The 22,335-nt window shown below is 35.2% G+C and overlaps 1 protein-coding gene across 1 annotated transcript; it reads left to right on the top strand.

Moving 5' to 3' along the window:
* Nucleotides 1–772: 772 nt before the first annotated feature.
* On the top strand, nt 773–14,002 carry slc35b2 (solute carrier family 35 member B2). Its single transcript, XM_065256523.2, has 5 exons — nt 773–1,188; nt 4,630–4,820; nt 4,921–5,081; nt 5,631–5,900; nt 9,832–14,002. Exons 1-5 carry the CDS (start codon nt 1,169–1,171, stop codon nt 10,486–10,488), a joined length of 1,299 nt encoding a protein of 432 aa, XP_065112595.1. The 5' UTR covers nt 773–1,168; the 3' UTR covers nt 10,489–14,002.
* The last annotated feature ends 8,333 nt before the right edge of the window (nt 14,003–22,335 follow it).

Raw genomic sequence — 22,335 nt, 5'->3', positions numbered from 1 at the left:
TATGCTCAGATGTGCTTATTGACTCATGATTTGCCTGACAGATGTATGTTGATCTGTAACCAGCATTGAATGCAGTCATTATTTGCACTTAATGACAGTCGTGTTTTTGAGAAATTGCACTGTTTCTCATATGCCAAAATACTGGAAACACAAATGACCAGAAACATACAGGAAAAGGAAGTCTTGAAAATTTCCAGTTCCTGATTATGTGTGATATGATGTGCTTCTTCCTCATAATAACTGCCTCACTGAGGACGGATTAAACATGTTAATAATAGTCATAAGTATTTTTGCTTTCTTATGTTTCTGAATATACATTTTTATTTTCTTGCTGTAGCAAAAAATATATGTTTTTGTAAAACATTCATGTATTATAAAAAAATATTTAGTCTAAAATTTTATTTTTTATTGCATTATACATTTTTGTGTTTAATCACTTTCCTAATCTGGTTGTATTTAAAAAAAGGTAGACGGTAGACAAAAAATACTACTAATACATTCTAATAATAATTTTGCCTTATGTGATTAAAGTGTATTCACTTGCTAAATAATTAATTCTAAAACTATTTATACCATGTTAAAAATACTATAAAACTTTAATATTATAAAAAATTATCTATATAAAAAATTAGATTCCATATTTTTATTTTATTTCAACAAACACAATGCACCACTGATTCCCACTAGCCACAGAAACGCACGTAAACACATTTTCAAATTAAAAGTCCCTCACATCTACTACACGTATTAAATCTCCGCCCACAAAGAGAGTTTTCATATTGATTAGTTCTCATCGACACGAACTCTTACCCAATATACAATCTAAATATTTACTGACGCCCTGCAAATGTACACCTGAGGAAAAACTACACGGATGCGTGCAGGTGTGCCGCTCTTCACAGCCGGAAGCGGCGTGTATGTGTGTGTATATGTGTGTAAGTGTATGTGTGTGGTAACACGTCAGTTTGGATGAACTCATGAGTAAAGCAGGCCGAGAAGTTTTACCGCAAATGCACACTGAATATCTCCTCAGTCTGGATATCGGTTGCTTTTTATAGCTGTCTGTCGGGTTTATTGATACATGATCGGCGCGAGAGGACGTTTGGTGGACTCTCAGTGAGTCGTTTAAGGAGTTTTGACCAGAAGAGGCTGCTGCTGCTGCTGGAAAATGCCGCTGTTTCCATGGAGGTACTGAAATATCATCCTGAAGCATCACATTCACAGTAATATTTCAAACATAACATTCACAGTAACATTATAAACATCACAGTAACATTTCAGACATCACATTCACAGTAACATTATAAACATCACATTCACAGTAACATTTCAATTATCACATTCACAGTAATATTACAAACATCACATCCACAGTAACATCTCAGACATCACAGTTATATTGTAAACACCACAGTGACATTTCAGACATCACATTTAAAGTAACATTATAAAAATCACATTCACAGTAACATTTCAGACATCACATTCGGAGTAACATTATAAACATAACATTCACAGTAACATTATAAACATCACATTCACAGTAACATCTCAGACATCACATTCGGAGTAACATTATAATCATCACATTTACAGTAACATTATAAACATCACAATCACAGTAACATTTCAGACATCACATTCACAGTAACATTTCAATTATCACATTCACAGTAATATTACAAACATCACATCCACAGTAACATTTCAGACATCACAGTTATATTGTAAACACCACAGTGACATTTCAGACATCACATCTAAAGTAACATTATAAACATCACATCTAAAGTAACATTATAAACATCACATCTAAAGTAACATTATAAACATCACATCTAAAGTAACATTATAAACATCACATCTAAAGTAACATTATAAACATCACATCTAAAGTAACATTATAAACATCACATCTAAAGTAACATTATAAACATCACATTCACAGTAACATTTCAGACATCACATTCACTGTAACATTATACACATCACAGTGACATTTCAGACATCACAATCACAGTAACATTTTAGACATCACAATCACAGTAACATTTCAGACATCACAATCACAGTAACATTTCAGACATCACATTCACAGTAACATTTCAATTATCACATTCACATTAATATTACAAACGTCACATCCACAGTAACATCTCAGACATTACAGTTATATTGTAAACACCACAGTGACATTTCAGACATCACATTTAAAGTAACATTATAAACATCACATTCACAGTAACATTTCAGACATCACATTCGGAGTAACATTATAAACATAACATTCACAGTAACATTATAAACATCACATTCACACAGTAACATTTCAGACATCACATTCACTGTAACATTATACACATCACAGTGACATTTCAGACATCACAATCACAGTAACATTTCAGACATCACATTCACAGTAACATTTCAATTATCACATTCACAGTAATATTACAAACGTCACATCCACAGTAACATCTCAGACATTACAGTTATATTGTAAACACCACAGTGACATTTCAGACATCACATTTAAAGTAACATTATAAACATCACATTCACAGTAACATTTCAGACATCACATTCGGAGTAACATTATAAACATAACATTCACAGTAACATCATAAACATCACAATTACAGTAACATTTCAGACATCACATTCACAGTAACATTTCAATTATCACATTCACAGTAATATTACAAACATCACATCCACAGTAACATCTCAGACATCACAGTTATATTGTAAACTTCACAGTGAGATTTCAGACATCACATTTACAGTAACATTATAAACATCACATTCACAGTAACATTTCAGACATCACATTCGGAGTAACATCTTAAACATCAAAGTAACATTTCAGACATCACATTCGGAGTAACATTATAAACATCACATTCACAGCAACATTATAATCATCACATGTACAGTGACATTACAGACATCACATTCGGAGTTACATTATAATCATCACATTTACAGTGACATTTCAGACATCACATACACAGTAACATTATAATCATCACATTCACAGTAACATCTCAGACATCACATTCACAGTAACATTATAATCATCACATTCGCAGTTACGTTTCAGACATCACATTCACAGTAACACTTCAGACATCGCAGTAAAGTTTGAGACATCACTTTCACAAAAACATTGTAAACATCACATTAACGTTTCAGACATCACATTCACAGTAATGTTTCAGACATCACATTCACAGTATTGTTTCAGACTTCACATTCAGTAGTAATTGAATGACGTTTAAATGTAATTAGTTTTTTTTTTAAAGGGGGAATGTACAGATGAATTCTACTCACCTGTTATTTGCTGCCTGCTCATATTTATTGGTCATCTTTTAAAAATCAGAAATGTTATTATTTTGAATGCTCTTATATTACTTACACCAGAAACTCAGTAACTGTGTTTCATTAAATTAATCTGGATGATGTTTCTCTTTCTAAATCAATTTTCTGAAATCAGAGTTGTGCAAACAGTTTGACGTGTAATGAAAATGCTCTGAACGGATTTAATAATGAATTCATATTCATTCCCATATTAATGCAACATTCAGTTCTTCCAGCGGTCGGCTGTGGTAGCACTGCAGAGGAAAGTTTGCTAGAATAAGGGTTAGTTTGTGGCACATGAGCAGACACCGGTGAAGTCAGATGAGGTACAAAGAGGTTCTGTTTGGATCAGATGAGATTCCTGGGAGGAGACCTGCCAAATTCCAGTCACACCTACAAGAACGTTTGTGTGACAACGTAAAATGTTTTCACAAGCACAGTGTTCGATTTTAGTGGATTTCATTTGTACAATTTTATTATTACCTATAATATATATTACATCATTTATAATTAATAAAAGAGTTTTGCGAATAATTGGAGTGGCAGATAACTCTTGTACACTTTTCAGTCTGAATTACGCCACAGTTAGACATTGTGTAGGTTGTGTAACTTAGAAATATAATATGTACATCATGCAAATGTAAATAAAAAAGAATGAATCCTTATGTTGACATATCTTACTATAACCGGATATTTGGGTTTAAGCATGAGCCAACAGTCCTGACTCACTACATGCTGTTGATTGACAGGTAGTGTTGGGTTAAGGCAGTGTTCTCCAACATGGTGCCCGCGGGCACCAGGTTGCCCGCACAGAGTCTGTGAGGTGCCCGCCAAAGCACATTCTATTAATAGTCTCAATTTTAATATTTATTTATTACGTATTTTTATTTTAGCTTGGCTTCTTTTATGTATGTCAACATTAAAAAAATTATAAAAGATATCAACAAGTAAAATAAAATAAAAACAAAAAGTAAAAGTAAAACAAAAACGTATGGAGTATAAATATCAAAAAGTAGCCCTATCACAAATAGGTTGGAGACCCCTGGGTTAAGGTGTATACTCTTCCTGGAGAACATTGACTTAGTTAATCATTTGTGTAGAGTAATATTTTATTACAGAAAAAGGAGATAAGCATTTTAAATGCATGAATCTGTTAAAAGTAAATGTTGCCAACTTTAAGGAGGTATGATGACTTGTAGGTGTCCGAACACAAACTGTCAAAAAATAATAATATATCCAGAGTTTAATGATGGTATGTTTTTGTTTCAGTCTGCTGGTTGGCGTGCTGGTGTTTATTCTGCCGGCTGTGCATGCGGATGAGGAAAATTCTTTAATGATCGTAGGATGGCAGGACGTCTGGATCTTCCGTTTGTTTCTCAATGTTGTGGGATACGCCACCATCATCATCCCAGGATATTTACTGTTCAGTTACTTTAAAAGAGTCAACTATCTAGAAACAGGTTTGTTTGTCATCTTGTGTCTTCTCCAGTTTAAGCTTTTAAAGATGTACAGTATGTCGTCCGTACACCTGGACTTCACCTGCTTCTCATGTTTACGCAGGCCGAGGTCTCTGTTATCCTGTCATAAAGACGTGTGTGTTTGGGAACGAGTCTAAAGCGGGACTGCTGGACGATGCATCGGCGACGCCTAGAAATGAGTCTGAATCCAGCTCAACTGCTCGACAGGCCTTCAAACTCATCTTCTGCGCTGCTGGGCTCCAGGTAAAAGCCCACGGCTAAATACACGAAATAAAATACAAAAACAAAAGTCTTTTTGTAAATGTTTTTTTGATAAGCAAGTTTAATAAAACAGGTTTAACCGCTTGAGCCGTATGATCACATATTTGTTGTAGTTATAATTGTCATCCACATTGCATAAAGAAATTATTTTGATCTGAAGCCAGCAGTTATTTTACCAGCTGCTAAGAAATGCAATGCATGAACTAAACATAGTAGTATAATAAACAATAAATCCATCACTTGTGTTCACCAACGTGACTCTCCTCTATTGTCTATCAACTGCAATATACCAGCACGTAATTTTTATTCAATTATCAAAGGTTGGATCCTAAATAGTGCACTTTGTCTCACATACTAGTAGCATAGAGTATTAAAACGAACATTTATCTTAATATGTTGTGTAATCAACGCTCATTTAAAAGAGAAGTTGTACTTGGTTTTGACACATTTTATTACAACATCTATTCCTAATAATTTGTTGAGTCACGTTTGGACTGTAATCCTCACTGTGGTGTGTTTTTCGCCCCTCAGGTGTCGTATCTGACATGGGGCGTTCTTCAGGAGCGGGTGATGACGCGTTCGTACGGCGCGGAGGGCAGCGGCGAGCGCTTTAAAGACTCTCAGTTTCTGGTCTTCATGAACCGGATCCTGGCGCTGACGGTGGGCGGTTTGTGTTGCGTTCTGTTCAAGCAGCCCCGTCACGCCGGACCCATGTACAAATACTCCTTCGCTTCTCTTTCCAACATCCTGAGCAGCTGGTGCCAATATGAAGCGCTGAAATACATCAGCTTTCCTACGCAGGTACAGTTCACGGGCTGCACAGACTGTCTGCTTTCTTTTCAGGGTCACATTTTACTTCAAAATCTAAAGAAATTTTTTTATTATGCATAAAGAATATATTTTTTGTATATTTAAACCATATACTGTAAAAAAATTGACGTAGTGTCCGTGACGTCTCCCGTAGGTTCTTAGAGCTTTAATGAAGCTGAAAGTAGGCGGTGCTTGCCGTCGCCATCTTGGCCGCGTGTCAATGCGCATACCTTGCAGATAACCGAAAATGGTTAAAGAGGCAGGAAGTGGGTGAAGTTGAGGTTGCTACAAAACCACGCCCCCTTAGCTCAACTCTAGTGAGTGTCAGTTCACCCGTCACTTAAGTGGCCACGCCCTTAATTATGCAGAACTTTAATGTTTAATATAATTTAAAGGATGAATAAAAAAATTCACCCCCCTTTCAGTTGTCATGAAGGGCAAAATTAGCTATATAGACCAAAAACACTGTTTGTACCAGGCTGTAAACGTATTATTTCAACTGTAAAGTTGGGCATTTTAACATGGTGGTCTATGGGGATTGACGTCCTTTTGGAGCCTCAAGCGGCCTGTCGATTAATTACTGTTTAAGTCACTTCAGTATTGGAATGTTGCCCTTCAATTTAAACTTTACAAACATGACCTGAACATAAAAGGATACAGAAAAAATCATATTTTAAATATCAGCTCACTACGGAAGTCGAGAGAGGCCATGCACTATTATTATTTTTGCTTGCTTGTTTTCATGTGATCCCGACTTAATTTCTCGCAATCTCAAGATAACAAAAGTTGTTTTCTTGTTATCCTGACATGATAATCCAAATGTCATAATGTAGTTTCCTGTCCATAATATTTAGTCTATTTTGAAGTGGACTGCTAATGTATATGAGTTGGGGTCTTCGCTGTTACCACACGTGTAGCTAATGTGTAGCCGATAGACTTAATAAATAAATAAAGTTGGACGTTCATGTTCGTGAATTTAGGGACCATCTCTAAAGTAATTCTGTACACGTTTCTATCTTCAATAGTGTTTAACAGTTTATTTAATAAATATCAACAATCTAAAAAGTGTGCATTATAGCTGACAACCACATAAACACGTTGGTTTTGTGACTGTTTGTTGACCACTGTAAAATTGTAAATATTGACAAATCTATTTCAGCTTGAGCGAATCTCTGATCCAAGTAAAATCTCATTTGTTCATCCATTCTTATTTAGCTAAATATGCTTTTGGTGTTTACAAACAAAACAACACGTTCTATTGAGTACACGTAAGCTTTAATCACATCTCAAGAATATGACTTTTGTTATGTCGAGATCACGAGAAAACAACTTTTGTTATCTCGAGATAACGAGAAATTTAGTTGTGATCACGAGAAAACAAGCAAGCAAAAATAATAATAGTTCATTGCCTCTCTCGTCTTCCATAGCTCACCTCTCCAGCCTTCTGTTAAATATTTAGTCTTTACTATGAGAGATACAGGTTAAGACGCAGGTGTAAGAATATTACATTTGTATTATAATATTACCTTGTAGAAATCATTCAAATACAGCAGATTCCTACCTTTTACTTCTGATTAGATTTCACAACGCAAAACATCTTACTAGGCCTTATTTTATTTCATCTTGTTTTTATGTTCTTGACAGTTTTTCCATTATGAAATCATGTGTCTGTCATCATTATGTTGGACAAAGACATTTGTGACATCGCTTATAAAAGTAAATAAATGTTCTGCGCAAAGGTACAAAAGCGCCCTACCTTTTCAAAAAGTACACCTTTGTACCTAAACGGTGCACATTGGTACCTTATAGTACCTTACTATCTGTACATAAATGATACATATCAGGGTTTCCCGCAGCACTTTTCAGTTCGGGCGGCCCACCTAAGCTGGGATACCCACCACCTTAACTAGGTCGTCCCAAAAAAAAAATTGCCGCACAAAAGGCCGTCAAATGCATTTAATTCATTAATAATCTAGTATGTGTTCATTTTCTGTCATAGTTTCTTCAAAATTGAGTTTTATTTGAGTGTTTTAAATAAAAATATATTCATCATGACGTGTACGCCCCGCCCTTTTGATTGTCACGCCCCCGGCCCGCCCACCTGCACAACCCTACCACCTTAACTAACACATTTTCTGCGGGAAACCCTGCATATAAAGGGTACTACTGCCCCAGTGACCGCCTTTGTACCTTTATTTATGGCTATGTTTACATGCACACAATTGTGCCAATCCGACTAAATTTAATCTGATCGCAGGTTATGACAGTACAGTTTAAATGTACCCTAAACATTGCAATTTGATTAAAATGATTGTTTACATTTACACACTATATAATCCAAACCAAACGTCTGCGCCATTCACGTATCAAAAACAGTCCAATGGAGATTTAAAACTAGCTCCAAAAGCATCCCAATGACTATTTACAGCCCAAACACCACAAACTAATAAACGAAATCCTTTCATCTTCAACCCGCAAAAATTACCTCTCTGAAACAGTTTAAAACTAGCCCAAATCTGAAGTCCGCAAATAAGCAGAGGCAACGCAGCATACAGCATTTTTCGATGAATTCACGCTTTATTTCTGGATAAATGTACAAAGTTAAGTTGGAGGAAGTTGAACTCATGAACATGAACGCTGCAGAATGTATAGCGCGTGACCCCATTACATTAATAATGCATGTTGCCATTGCCTTGCTATTGCATGTTTTTGTGCAAAAATCATGTGATACGTAAATATAAGACGTGAACTTAAGCACAATTGTTCTGTGCATGTGCCCAAGGTATTTTTGCATCTGATTTAGAATATACTACGAATTTTACATGCATACTTTTCTCCTTAAGATCAGATTACAGATTGGACTACAACACCCCTTTCAATACGATCACATTTGCTCCCGACAGGGTTCCCACGGGTCCTTAAAATCCTTGAAAGTTTGTGAATCTGGGGGAAAAAATTCAAGGCCCTGGAAAGTTGTTGAAAATATACATACATAGATACAGGTCATTGAAGTGCTTGAATCTATTTTATGAAAAACAGAATCCGTATAATTCCCTGTGTAGTGTAGGATAATATCATAAAAATTCAAGACTTTTTAAGCACACGTTCTAAACTGTTCACTTTAAATGCTTATATCTTCTGTATGTGAATGTTGATTCATACCAAAATGCTTTTTTCAATAGTTGTGTTTGATAGATGAAAACGTCTCGGTTACGTAACTGTTGTTCCCTGAGAAGGGAATGAGACGCTGCGTCTCCCTTGCCATTCTTCCTGCGTCCCTGTAACGCCGTCTTTGGCAATATTTCAGATAGCGATATACTTCCTGACTCCCGCGTCACCCTGTCTTTGTCGTTAAGCCTCACCATTGGTTGAATTTGATATACACATTCAGACGCACTTACCCCTGGAGGCGTCCCCAAAGTGTCACCGCAGTGATGCAGCGCGAGTTCCCTCGAAAGGGAACTGTAACAATGTATCTTAAAAGGTAACACGATGTAACCTTGCTCTCACTTGAAATGTGTCCCCACATTTAGTCCTTGAATTTGAGGGTATTGGACCTGGAAAGTCCTTGAAAGGTCCTTGAATTTGAAGTTAACTAAGGTGTGGGAACCCTGTCCGATCATCCTCAATCGTATTGATTTAGGTGTTTACATGAAGGCTTTTCAAACCGATTGAGCCATCAATACGATTACAAACAGATTATTTGGTTGCATGTAAAGGTTCCTAGTTTGTAAGAGCCAGATTTTAATATATGCTTACCCTTCTGTCAATATTTATAATTCTTTTGATGTTTTATGTGTTTGGATCGCTATTCCAGCTTGAACCTCGTGTAGGTGTCTCATCATTTCCAAGTGTGACCGTGATGTCAGTAATCTTTCTGTAATCCATCCATGTCCACTGAGAGATGTCTTTTTATTACCAGGTTCTGGCCAAAGCATCTAAGGTGATACCCGTGATGCTGATGGGCAAGATCGTCTCGCACAAGAGCTACGAGTATTGGGAATACTTCACCGCCATGCTCATCTCCGTCGGCGTCAGCATGTTCCTTCTCTCCAGCTCCACAAGCAAACATCTGTCCACCGTCACGACCTTCTCCGGCATCATTATCCTGGCGGGATACATCGTATTCGACAGCTTCACGTCCAACTGGCAGGACAACCTCTTCAAATACAAGATGTCCTCTGTGCAGATGATGTTCGGAGTAAATCTCTTCTCTTGTCTCTTCACGGTCGGCTCTCTCCTGGAGCAGGGCGCCTTCTTCGACTCGCTAGCGTTCATGACGCGTCACTCCGAGTTTGCGTTTCACGCCGTGCTGCTGTCCATCTGCTCGGCGTGCGGTCAGCTCTTCATCTTTTACACGATCGGGCAGTTCGGCGCGGCCGTCTTCACCATCATCATGACCCTCCGACAGGCTTTCGCCATTCTTTTGTCCTGCTTCCTCTACGGTCACGCCATCACGCTGGTGGGCGCCTTCGGCGTGGCCGTGGTCTTCGTCGCTCTCTTCCTCCGCGTCTACGCACGCAGTCGCATGAAGAAGTCCGGCAAACGACCACCGCAAACTCTGGTGCAGAAAGTTTAGTCGCACGGACATGAGGCCACATTTTCGTGGTTTGTTTTTCTTTGGTTTGCTCCAGAACTTTCTGACTTTGTGGTCAAAGGGTACACAAAGGGATTACTCTTTATTTTTAAGGGATTTCGGTCTGATGTCGGTGAAAGTTGCGTACGAGTTGTTTTTGCGTGTACTGGATGTGTCTGAGGCTGAGACGGTGCGATCGATCGCTGAGCCCTCTATATTTGTAATTTGGTACTAAATTAAATACGGTAAACCTCTCGCATTGAGTTTTTCTATTTGAACGTTGGATTTTTGTGAGGAGGATGAAGTTTGGCTTGGGTTGAGATGTAAAGTTAAACCCCTGCTTTTGTTCCTAACATTTAATATCTAGGACAATGGGTCTAATTCACTAATCATGCGTACGCACAAATTTGTTCGTGAAATGTGCATTCGGACGTTTTTACTAACAAATCATGAATCAACAAAACGTTCATACAAAAATTTATTTTAAATGTATCCAAAACCGTAAGAACTACTTAGACCACATGTATGCAATAATCATACATATTCATATTCATGCATACATTTAAAATACATTTTTGTATAAAAAAGTCTTTGTTGAATCATGATTTATTAATTAAAACATCCGTACGCACATTTCACCAACAATGTGTGTGTACGCATGCTTAGTAAATGAGACCCATTGTCATTATCCATTAGGTTAAGGTTTAGTTTTGTCTACCCATCATTCGTGCGAGTGTCATGATTTAAAGATGAAGTTTTACAGGATGAATATCAGACCATCAGTGCCTGTAAAAGTCTGATCTGATCAACAGATCATTTATAGAAATACTGTTACAGTGAAAATGTGTGCGCTTATGTGAGAGATTTCTTTGCAACGAAATGTCTAGGTCATGAAACAAAAGAGAAAAATATACATTTTGCATGAATGAATATCATTTTTAGGACTGTTTAGGAACATTTTTCAGTATTTCATGACAACGTATCATGGTTTCATTCTTGTATTATATTACTGTAAAGCAGCAATAAACGTATCTGTACATTTTATTTTAAAATAATGAAACCAGACACGCTTTACAATTTAAACAAGATGATAAAAAATGCTGGATTATTTTAAACACAGCGTTGAGTCAGAAAGGGATAAACCCATCCCATTGGGTTGTAATTTAACCCATTGTTGGGTCAAAAATAAAAAATTTCTGGGTTAATTTAACCCAGGGGCTAGATTTGTCCCTTTTTGATCCAACACTGAACTGTTAACATTTTTTGCTGCCTTAAATTTAAAAGTTTAATCAACTTGGATTCACAAGTCATTTTAACTTAATTTTATTTTCTTGACTAGATGAGTTGTTATAACTTGTAAAAAATAGTTAATATCAACAAAAAAACAAATCAATTTCATTTTCAAAGTTGTAGCAACTCATCTCTAGTCAAGAAAAAATAATACACTGCAAAAAATGATTTTCAATACAAATATTTCTTAGTCTTGTTTTCAGTAAAAATATCAAAAAATTCTTAAACTAAGATGCTTTTTCTTTACAAGTAAAACGACCCAAGAAAATAAGTCTAGTTTTTAGACCAAAAATATCAAATTTAAGTGATTTTGTCCATAAAACAAGCAAACAAATCTGCCAATGGGGTAAGAAAATTCATCTTTAATTTTTTTTATTTATTGTTTAAAATTTTTTTTCAAGATTTTGGTAACACTTTACAATAAGGTACATTAGTTAATGTGTTAACTAAGATGAACAAACCATGAGCAATACATTTGTTGCAGAATTTAATCATCTTTGTTGTTAATGTTGGTTAATAGAAATAAAGCTTTTAATTGTTTGTTCATCTTAATTCACTGTGAATTAACTAACGTTAACAAGATTTTAATAAAGTATTAGTAACTGTTGAAATTAACATTAACAAAGATTAATAAATGCTGTATAAGTGCAGTTCATTATTCATTCATGTTAACTAATGTAGTTAACTAATGAATCTTATTGTAAAGTGTTACCAAGATTTTTTGCTTACCCCATTTGCAGATTTGTTTGCTTGTTTTATGGACAAAATCACTTAAATTTGATATTTTTGGTCTAAAAACTAGATTTATTTTCTTGGGTTGTTTTACTTATAAAGAAAAAGCATCTTAATTTAAGAATATTTTTAGATATTTTTACTGAAAACAACACAAAAATACTAAGAATTTTTTTGCAGTGTAGTTAGTTAAAATGACTTGTATCCAAATTGTTTAAACTTTATTAGCATGTACAGTATAAAAGTAATAATAGTTTTGATGTGAAACATGAACTGGACATTTCCTTGATTCTCCTTGATCTGCCTTCATTTGTTTGAGCGTTATGTTTGTGTGTTAGTGAAGATCAGCCGATCATTCTTAAGTTAGACTTTGTATGAACTTTTCTAAATCCTCTAGATTCACATTCATGATGAAGATTACAGTTTTATAAATGTGTCAGGTGAGGTTTATGGATGTGTATTATAACATTTACAAACAGGTCTAAAGATATTATTATTATTATTATCTATATTCAATAATTGTTTAACATGTCCTTGACACGTTTGTTTATTTTCTGGGTTTGTTAGTGGAATAGATTTGTACAGATTTGTTTTCAAAGACAATATTTACATCCACCAGTAGTGTGTGTCTTTAACTCCAACTATTTTAACTCTGTCAAAATGCATACAAACATGTTTTGAAATGAATCTGTTGTAGTGTAAGGTTTTATGTTGTCTATCATTTGATTGATTTGTTTTTATTAGGGATCTCCAGAATGAACGTTGACTTATAATCATAAGTTTATTTTACAGGTTAGATGTTTAGTTTTTTTTAACTTTATTTTAAATTTATTTGCACATATAGTCCATCATTATTGTTTTAAACATTGTTTTTGTTAGGCTTTTTTTTAGCTTTAACTAATGAATGTTGAAAGTTAAGTTGTGGGTCCTTCTTAAAAGTAACCAAAATATTTATGTGAAAACTCACTTTTCTCTTCAATCAAAATCCGTTTGCATTATAAAGATACAGATTTAACACTAATCTGAATTAAACAGTACAGCAGGAATGGCACGAGTAAGATTTAATAAATGAATGATATAATCTATAAAGAACTTGAAGACGGTTAAATACTGTATATTTTTTCATTATTTTCATCACATTTACCTCCTCAATACTTAGACAGTCATTTACCATAGTTACAGTAAAGTGTGCTAGTATGCAAATATCACCTTGACGTGTTTATGACAGGTTTTACGAGATGCACCCGGCTGTCATTTCAGGTCTGATCACAAAATTAAATAACATTGAAATGTCAAGCATTGATTGAAGAGATGGATTGTAAAGGAATGTGAAATGACTTGTGTGAAAATGCTAATAATGTAGTCTTATTAACTTCTTATAATTAAATTAATTTGATCACTTGACCAAACTGTGTCGGATTTGTTGCATCCCTTGTTATCAAAGCAAAACAAACTGCAGTATTTTTGTTTTTAAAATGGTTTTGTGTTATTTTCATGTAACGAAGAATCTTGTTAGTTTGTCTGATGGTCGTTTATAAGATCTCAAATAAATGTGCAGCTTGCTACACATGAAACATCTGTCATGATAAAAGCGTTATAAAGTGAACAAAATTATATTGAAACATTGCTAAACCGTGTTTTGCAGATTTTACCGTAGTTGGATTTCCTATCTTATGAGACTATTAGAAATATATCACCTCCGATTTCAATGATTTATTTATTTTATAAGTTATAATTCGAAAAATAAATCCTCTGCACATTTTTGTTTTTACAGATGTTTAACAGTAACTGCAAGCTCTTCACATCTGAAGTTAAAGTTCAAAATCAAATTCATCATTTATTCACCTTCAAGCTCAAAATCTGTGTAAATATTTTTGTTCTGCTAAACATGAATGAAGGAATTTTGAAAAATGTTAATAACCATGAAAGTCAATGGTGCTCCAGATCTAACATTCATCAAAATGTCTTTATTTCTTTAGCAAAATTTTGAGGGGGAGTAAATGATGACAATTTTCATTTTTGGGTCAACTATACCTTTTAAAATGCTTCTCTTTCAGCCGTATTGTGGAAAGAATAACAACGGCTATAACAAAGATTCAACGTTAATTTTATTTTAACTATAAATGATAGGAATTGAAAAACCAGACAATGATCTGCAGGTTTTTCTGGGTCCACATGACTTCAGATGTTCATTCATACGTCAGTGCCAGTAAAGAGAAGCTGTGATACCAGTCAGACCGAGATGAGAACTGAAAAGGAAAGATGTTGATTCCTCAAACATGATTCATTCAATCACTCATGTACATACATACACACACACCATATAGACAAAAGTATTGGGATGTCCCTTTTAATAAAGATGTTTGGTTCTGGACACCGGCCACCCCAAACAGAGCACTGTTGTCTCAGGGCAAGAAGGTCCTCGGTTTAGCTGGGTTCAGGTTTGGACTTTACACAGACCAGTGGCGGCCGGTGACTTCTCTTTCGAGGGGCGTGAATTCAAAATATGCGTTTGTCGAGTCATGTGAACCATGTGCATCATGCATCATTTCAAAATAAGTGCTTGCTGCACAGGCGTCGAAAGGGTTTATGATAAAAGAGACGCTCACGTTCACAAAATACAAAACACTAACTTAACACTAAACTCTGATTACACATGAGATTATGCAAACACAAGATAGACAAACATGAATGTCTCTTTTATCGTAAACCCCTTCAAAGCGTCTGCAGCAGGCTCGTATTTTGACATGATGCACCGAACAGATATTTTGAAATGACGAACCACACACATGACGGGCTATCATTACATGCTATAGCATTAAGATTTGTGCTTACTGAAATGACCAGTAGTCAAACCTGATCATTAGAAGTGGGCGTTGCAAAACTTTTGTCCATGTACTCACTTTTGAAATGTTTAGTGTCTGAACCTTTATTAGAAAATGTCAGTAGTACTGTGATGTTGCTAAAATCTTCTTTAGTGTTTTTAGTGTCACTATTTGAGATGAAACAGCTTTCGTGTTATTTTGCTGTCTAGATACAACTCAACCCAGCAAGTGATTTTGTGTTTAAAAGACGTCTTATAGAAGTCCAAACACAGCCCAGACGTCTAGGCTAAAACCAAGCAAAATTTGGGCTGCCAGTGAAAGTTTAGTAGACGTCTAAAAATAAATGAAATCAAATAAATTAATAAAATCACTGTTGACTTTGCTTACATGATGGAAGTTAGTTTGGAAAAAACCATGTAACCAAATTCAAGTTTAATTTGGTTACTAATAGCAGGACTGTAAAAAATACTTTGCTGCCTTAAAAATTTTTGTTGAATCAACTCGGATTTACAAGTAATTTTAACTTATTATTATTTATCATGACTAGAGATGAGTTGTTATAACTACAGGTCAACTATATTTTATAAGATGTAACAACTCATCTCTGTTGACATGACTTGTAAATCTGAGTTGATTTAACAAAAACGGTGACGGTGAAATGACAGCTATTGTTTGCCGGGAACATTCAGTGTACATCTGAGATTGTTTTCTTATCCACCAAAAAAAGTCTGATTGGTTAGAAAAGAAGAAATAAAGCAATGTTTTATCAAAAAGTCAAATTATTTAAGGTATAGTTCATGTGCACTGTAAAAATATGCATCATTTTTGTAAAATGTACATATATTTTTATGTCACTTTAACTTAAAGAATTAAGTAAAACAATTTCAACTTGATTTTATGAGTTATGTCAACTTTTCACAAACCAAGACTCAAAAAGAATAGGTTGAATTGACTTGCAAAACCAAGCTTTTTTTGTACAGTGTACAGATTTACATTTACGCATTTGGCAGATGCTTTTATTCATTAATTATACAGGACCACATCCCCAGGTTTAAAACTTTGGGTCGGTAGTAGAGATGCACCGATATATCTGCTAATAATCTGTATCGGACGATAAAAGCAATCGGCCGATAGTTTAAAAACAGTCAATAGGAAAATGCAATGAAGCTTTGTGTGTAGAAAATGTAAAGAAACATCTCAATCAATCAATCAATCAATCAAAATGTATTTGTGTAGCACTTTCAACACTATAACAATGGACCAAAGAGCTGTAGCCTACATGCTACAAATCATTATATAAGTCATAACAATATATTCATAAAAGCACACCAGAAATAACACTAAAATAAAAAATCTGATTAATCACCAGATCAGTAACTCCAGAAACATACCAATCACACAGAAAAAGCCTTAGAAAAAAAGCTACGTCTGCAATTGTCTTTTAAAACTAACCAATGAGTGAGCCGATTTCATAAACAACGGTATCCTGTTTCACTAGTTTAATGTTTTATGTTAATGGTCATTATATAAATAAATAATCTAATCTTCAGAATTTAGTTAATATAACCACCAAACTATGGGCATCGGTATTGGCAGATATCAGTCTGGTATTGGTGAATTTTTTTTTATATCGGTGCATTTCTAGTCAGTAGGTTTGTTCGCATAAAAAATGTGTAAGATCAAAAACAAGAAGCCTTAAAAATCTGTGTACGTAATGAGAAATCTCAACTACTTCAAGTGATGGAAATGTTTGTTCATACATCAGTTTTATAAATCATAACACAACACAGCTTGATTCTTTCTACAGAGATGCGTTCTGGTGAGAATGAGGTTGTAGATCTTCCACTGAGACGTAAGTTACCACCTTGATTTACCTCAAGTTTTTTCCGGTGTTGTAAATAGCAGCATCTCTTTACCCTACACGATGCCAATGCTGAATATTGATGACACACACGCCACATATCACTGGCCTTGATTTTATACACACGTCATGGAAACAGAGTCGATCTCCATAGACAGGAAGTCATGTGTTTGATCTGTTTGATTGTTAGTGGTCTCACAGTGATTTTAAAGATCTCTGAGAGATCGGATATAAAACATCTGCCACCACTGCAGTCTGTGGAGTTTTTTTCGTTTCCTGTAATCTGTGGATTTTCTGTCCTTTATTCCTCAGGCTAAATTTACGTCACCCTCAAAAAGTAAACCTGTGAGATTTTGTATTGATATGAGTTTGAACAATGAGTTTAGATGTGGCTGTGTAGCGTGGGTGTACCACATGAAATGTCACCTGTACAGACACTACTTCCTATTTTACTCTTGAGTGACAGAAATGAGATTTGACCGCACTCTTCCTCGAATAATACACACGAGTTTCCACAGGATGTGAAAGGTTGCACCTGTTTGATTTTGAGGCAATTCACATCTCTGTCTGATATGAAAATCTTTAAAACTCTGTAAAAGAGCTGTGCAGATACTATCAAAACAACTGAAATGTGTCTGTGTGTGTTTCTCTATCTGTGTATGTGTTGTGTGTTTGTGTGCGTGCATGCATGTGTATGTGTGTTCGTTCGTGTGTACATTTGTATTTTAATACAGTTTTTTATTTCATGTAAATTTGTGCATTTTGCATGGGTCCTGCATTTAATAAATTATTTGGTCTCACACCATCTATTTTACAACCCGCCCCGCAAATATTAAATATACATACATTGTAATGTAAATAAAAACAGGCTTTATTTCAGCCTAAAAGTGCTTGGAAACATCCCTTAGATTACATCGCCATGTAAACATGCAACAACATACACTTATGAAACATAGAAACCAGCATATTAATAACAAGATAATGACAAACAGTTTCAACATTGACAAAGCAGCGTTTGTATTCATTTGTATAGATGGTTTCATCAGACACACGTGTGGTGACGCGATTATGGGTCTGGTCCGAACTTCACTTCCGGTTTCTGTTTGTTTAATGGTCTGACTAGTTGCTAAACCATACTCTTGAACAAATATACCTTGTTGAAAATAATAAATGTTTTGGTTTCCTAGGTAATCTACGTGTTGGTTATTTTGCTTGTTATATAAATAAACTAAGTTTAAAGAACTTATTTATCCTTAGCGGAGTTTACCGGAAGTTACGTGTTGACCACGAAAGCCGCTTGTTTATGTTGTTACTGCTGAAACGTCTATAAAAGAACCATCAATAAATCTACATTACATTTAGCAGTTTAACCTTCATTTTCCTTTTAACGATATAAATTCCCGACCTTAATTTCCCCACTTTAACTTCCACATTTCTTTGTTTGTTGGGGGTGAAGCTGCTTGCTGCTTTCAGGATGTGAGGTTAAAGGTTTAAGGACATCACGTATCTCACATATTGTAACCTTATCAAAAAACCTTTTAAAATATGAAATTATATATTCCCAAATTTTTAACATAAACTATAGGGAATTGCACACAACATACATGGGTTTTCTATTTTGTTTTTAGTGACCCGACCCGCCCCGCAAATAAAATGACAATTCCTTAACCCGCCCCAAGCCAACCCTGCAGGTCTTATGAGACCCAGCTGGGTTATGAGACGATCATCACTAGTGCTTACCATCATTTATTAAAACATCTTCTTCATCATTTATCACAATACTTCCACAATATTTGTTTTCCTACTATGGAAGTCAATGGTTACAATCAGATCATTTCTCAAAATATCTTCTTTTGTGTTCATCAGGAAAAGAAATCCATAAAGGTTAAGAACAACGTGAGGATGAGAAAATTATGACAGAAATTCCTTTACCACCTTTCAGCAAATGACTCCGGGCCGGATCCGCACCGGAAGTGCTGACTTTGGTGCAGATCTGGCCCAGAGTCGTCTGCTGTCTTGGATTCAATATATAATTTTAAAGTATGTTCTTCATTTCATGATATCAATCTTTGTAGTATACATTGTAAATGACAAAATGATCTTTACTGATATCTAAAAGTGTCATACAAAAAAGTCAATTTCCTGGACAGGGTTTCAATAATCCAGGACAGGCCTTAGTTATATTATATTTTACAAATAAACTGTACATAAAATATTACTGCATATTGAGGCAAAACAAATGGGCCTGATATTTGTTAAGATATGTCAGTGCAAACTGTTATCAGTTAAGACAGCTCAAGCATTTTAGTCAGGGACAACACCTAAGTTTTGTCCGGGAAACCGCCACATAATATTAAACTTTTTTCTTAACTCTTTCCCCGTCAGCATTTTTTTAAAAAGTTGCCAGTCAGCGCCAGCATTTTTATGATTTTCACAAAAGTTTAATGCCTTCCAGAAAATGTTTGTCTTTAAGCATACCATATATCACATGAAACAACAGACCTTCTGCTTAAAAATGTTTTTTATTTTGTTCTTTTTTATCACCTTTCAAATATGAGTTGGTTTCTTCAAAAATACCAAATTCTGAGCAAAAAGCTGAGATAGATTGCGGTATTATTATAATTACAACCCCTTCTGACATCACCAGGGGAGCCAATTTTCAATGATCTATTTTTCACATGCTTGCAGAGAATGGTTTTACCAAAACTAGGTTACTGGGTTGATCTTTATCAGGTTGATGTTGATCATGTTGAAAGAAGCACCGGGGACACAACTGTAGCACTTAAACATGAAAAAAGTGAAAATTTTCATGATATGTCCCCTTTAAAGTTATGTTAACTATAAGTTATGCATTGGTGCTTCTTTACAGGAGCACAGTCACTACAGTTTCATCCCACACTTTCAATGACTGTACGATAATTCAGAGATCTGTGTTGTAGTAAGACGCCCACGTCCCCGCTGACATCACAGGTTTCAGATGTGATGAAATGAATGTTAACCTCCCCCCTCAAAAAAGTCATTTTACTACAACACATGTGACTTAGAAGAAATCGAGATGCAGTGACTCTGTGTTTTGGGTCGGGTACCGAAAAGGTTAAACATTTCCTTCAAACCATTTGAGCTAAAGGAGGCAATCGGTATCCTTTAAACACTCATCTCTCACCGTTTTTTCTTCTTATTAAATGGGTCAGAGCTCTGATCACAGCTATTAAGTTCCCAGTAAAACTAATGAAGAGACTTAAACTGGTTAAAGTATAAACACAATCAGCCCATGTCACACAAGATTTAAACTTTAAGGGTAAATTGGGTTTACATTTCACTTAAAAAGAAAGTAATGAGGAAAGAAACAAATGTTTTTTTTGTGCGAAAAATAAGTCATGTTTTGATCTTTAACATATGTGAAAGGAAATCTCACTTTCATTTATGTAATTGTATATAAATCTGAGTTGGATAAAACACAACTCTACAAGAGTATTTGTCTACTGTATGCTTAAAAACACAATGATTTTTTTTAGGGATGCACTAGTATCGTATCGGGGCCGATACCAAGCTCATGTACTCATAAAAATCCCCCGATACCAAAGACCAATACCTCACGTGACGTACTTTATGACAAATTTGATTGTCTTGTTTTTTGTTTATTTCTTTAGCACTTTGACAGCTTTGTGATAGGCAGGTAAAAATTACAATTACGTCCTTGGTTTTACCCTTTGGAGTTTATTGGACAATGTGAAATATTGGCTTTGAAAATTTGTGATGATAAGGACATAAGAATGATTTGTTTTTATAATATGAGTTGAAGTTGTTAAAAGTAAAGATGATGACATGTTCATTAGTCTCATTGTGTTAAAATTGCCACAAGAAAAAAAAAACAGCACAACAAGCATTGGTATCAGCGAGTACCAGGGATAAATATCGGTACTCGTACCGGATCCTTAATAGTGGTATCAGTGCATCCCTTATTTTTATTAGAAATGTAATACATGTCTGGTTGTCAGTCAACTTATATTAAAATGCAATAAAATTGGTTTTAATTTTAATGCTTTACTTTGGTAACATAAACCTTTAGTTTGTTTATTTTCCTGTGTGATTCTCCCTATCTGTATTTTTCTTCGTGTTGCTCCTGCAACAGCCACATTTCTCTGCATTAAAGTATTTTCTTATATTTCTTAGTGAAATAAATATTTTACCCTCAAGGCTGTAGTTTGGATGAATACATTTAACCGAGTTAAATCTGATATGTTCTGTGTAATGAGGCATTTAAAGCAGATTAATGACGGCTCTGATCCGCCTCAGGCTGAACTACGGGTCTGTGCAAATGATATGAGAGTAAACAGAGACACCTGGTGGTTAAAGAGAGAAACTGTATTTATTATTACCAGAAAGAAAGAAACTCCCGAGTTGTGAGCTAATCTCATGCCAGTTAAAACCTGTACAGAGTTGTTTTATTCACGTTAGCATTAAGGGTACTCGTGGCTGTGTTCTGCGCACCGCGAATAAGTCGTCTGAAGGGCGTTGTTCGTGTCGTGTTGCAACCCCTTCTTCCGTATTTAATCAAATACTTTGTTGCTGTTATAAAACGGTTACCACACAATAGGAGAAATACCAAAGCCAAAAATATGTGCAGTTTTAGTGTAACCTTCATAAATTAGATTAATTAAAAACCTTTCTTCCGCTGGAAAAAATAGTCCCCGATCGATCGTTTACGTTGCTAAAGGTGCTGCGCAGTGATACACACAAATCGTTTAGTGAAGCGGTCACAGTTACGTTTTGTGTTTAATTTTTTTTCTCCACAGAAGAATAAACTTCTTCTGACGGACATTAGGGTGAGTAAAAAACAAAGTTAAGCTCTATTCAGAACCGATTTATACTTTACACCAAAACATCCATTACCATAATCAGTGTTCGAATTATGAAAAGATTATGAGGGTTCCGTACCCCCCGTCATTGTAGTTGTTGTCATTTTACAAAGATGTGATCCTGGATCAACTTTTTTTGTTGGGCCTGGATCAACCCCTAGTTACCCTTTACTCCAACCCCTTAAGTTAATGTGAAATGTTATCATTTTTTAAAGCCCCTAGCCCAATAATACATCTAAAAATCTCTCCAGAATAGCACAATGTGCACTTGAGAGTTTACATT

The sequence above is a fragment of the Paramisgurnus dabryanus genome, chromosome 12, assembly GCF_030506205.2.
Source record: "Paramisgurnus dabryanus chromosome 12, PD_genome_1.1, whole genome shotgun sequence".
NCBI lineage: Eukaryota > Metazoa > Chordata > Actinopteri > Cypriniformes > Cobitidae > Paramisgurnus > Paramisgurnus dabryanus.
This window is presented reverse-complemented; position numbering and strand designations above follow the sequence as displayed.

Coding starts and splice junctions, on each gene's coding strand:
- slc35b2 (XM_065256523.2), top strand. CDS start 1,169: ATGCCGCTGTTTCCATGGAG. Junction 4,821..4,920: donor AGTCAACTATCTAGAAACAG/GTTTGTTTGTCA, acceptor ATGTTTACGCAG/GCCGAGGTCTCTGTTATCCT. Junction 5,082..5,630: donor TCTGCGCTGCTGGGCTCCAG/GTAAAAGCCCAC, acceptor TTCGCCCCTCAG/GTGTCGTATCTGACATGGGG.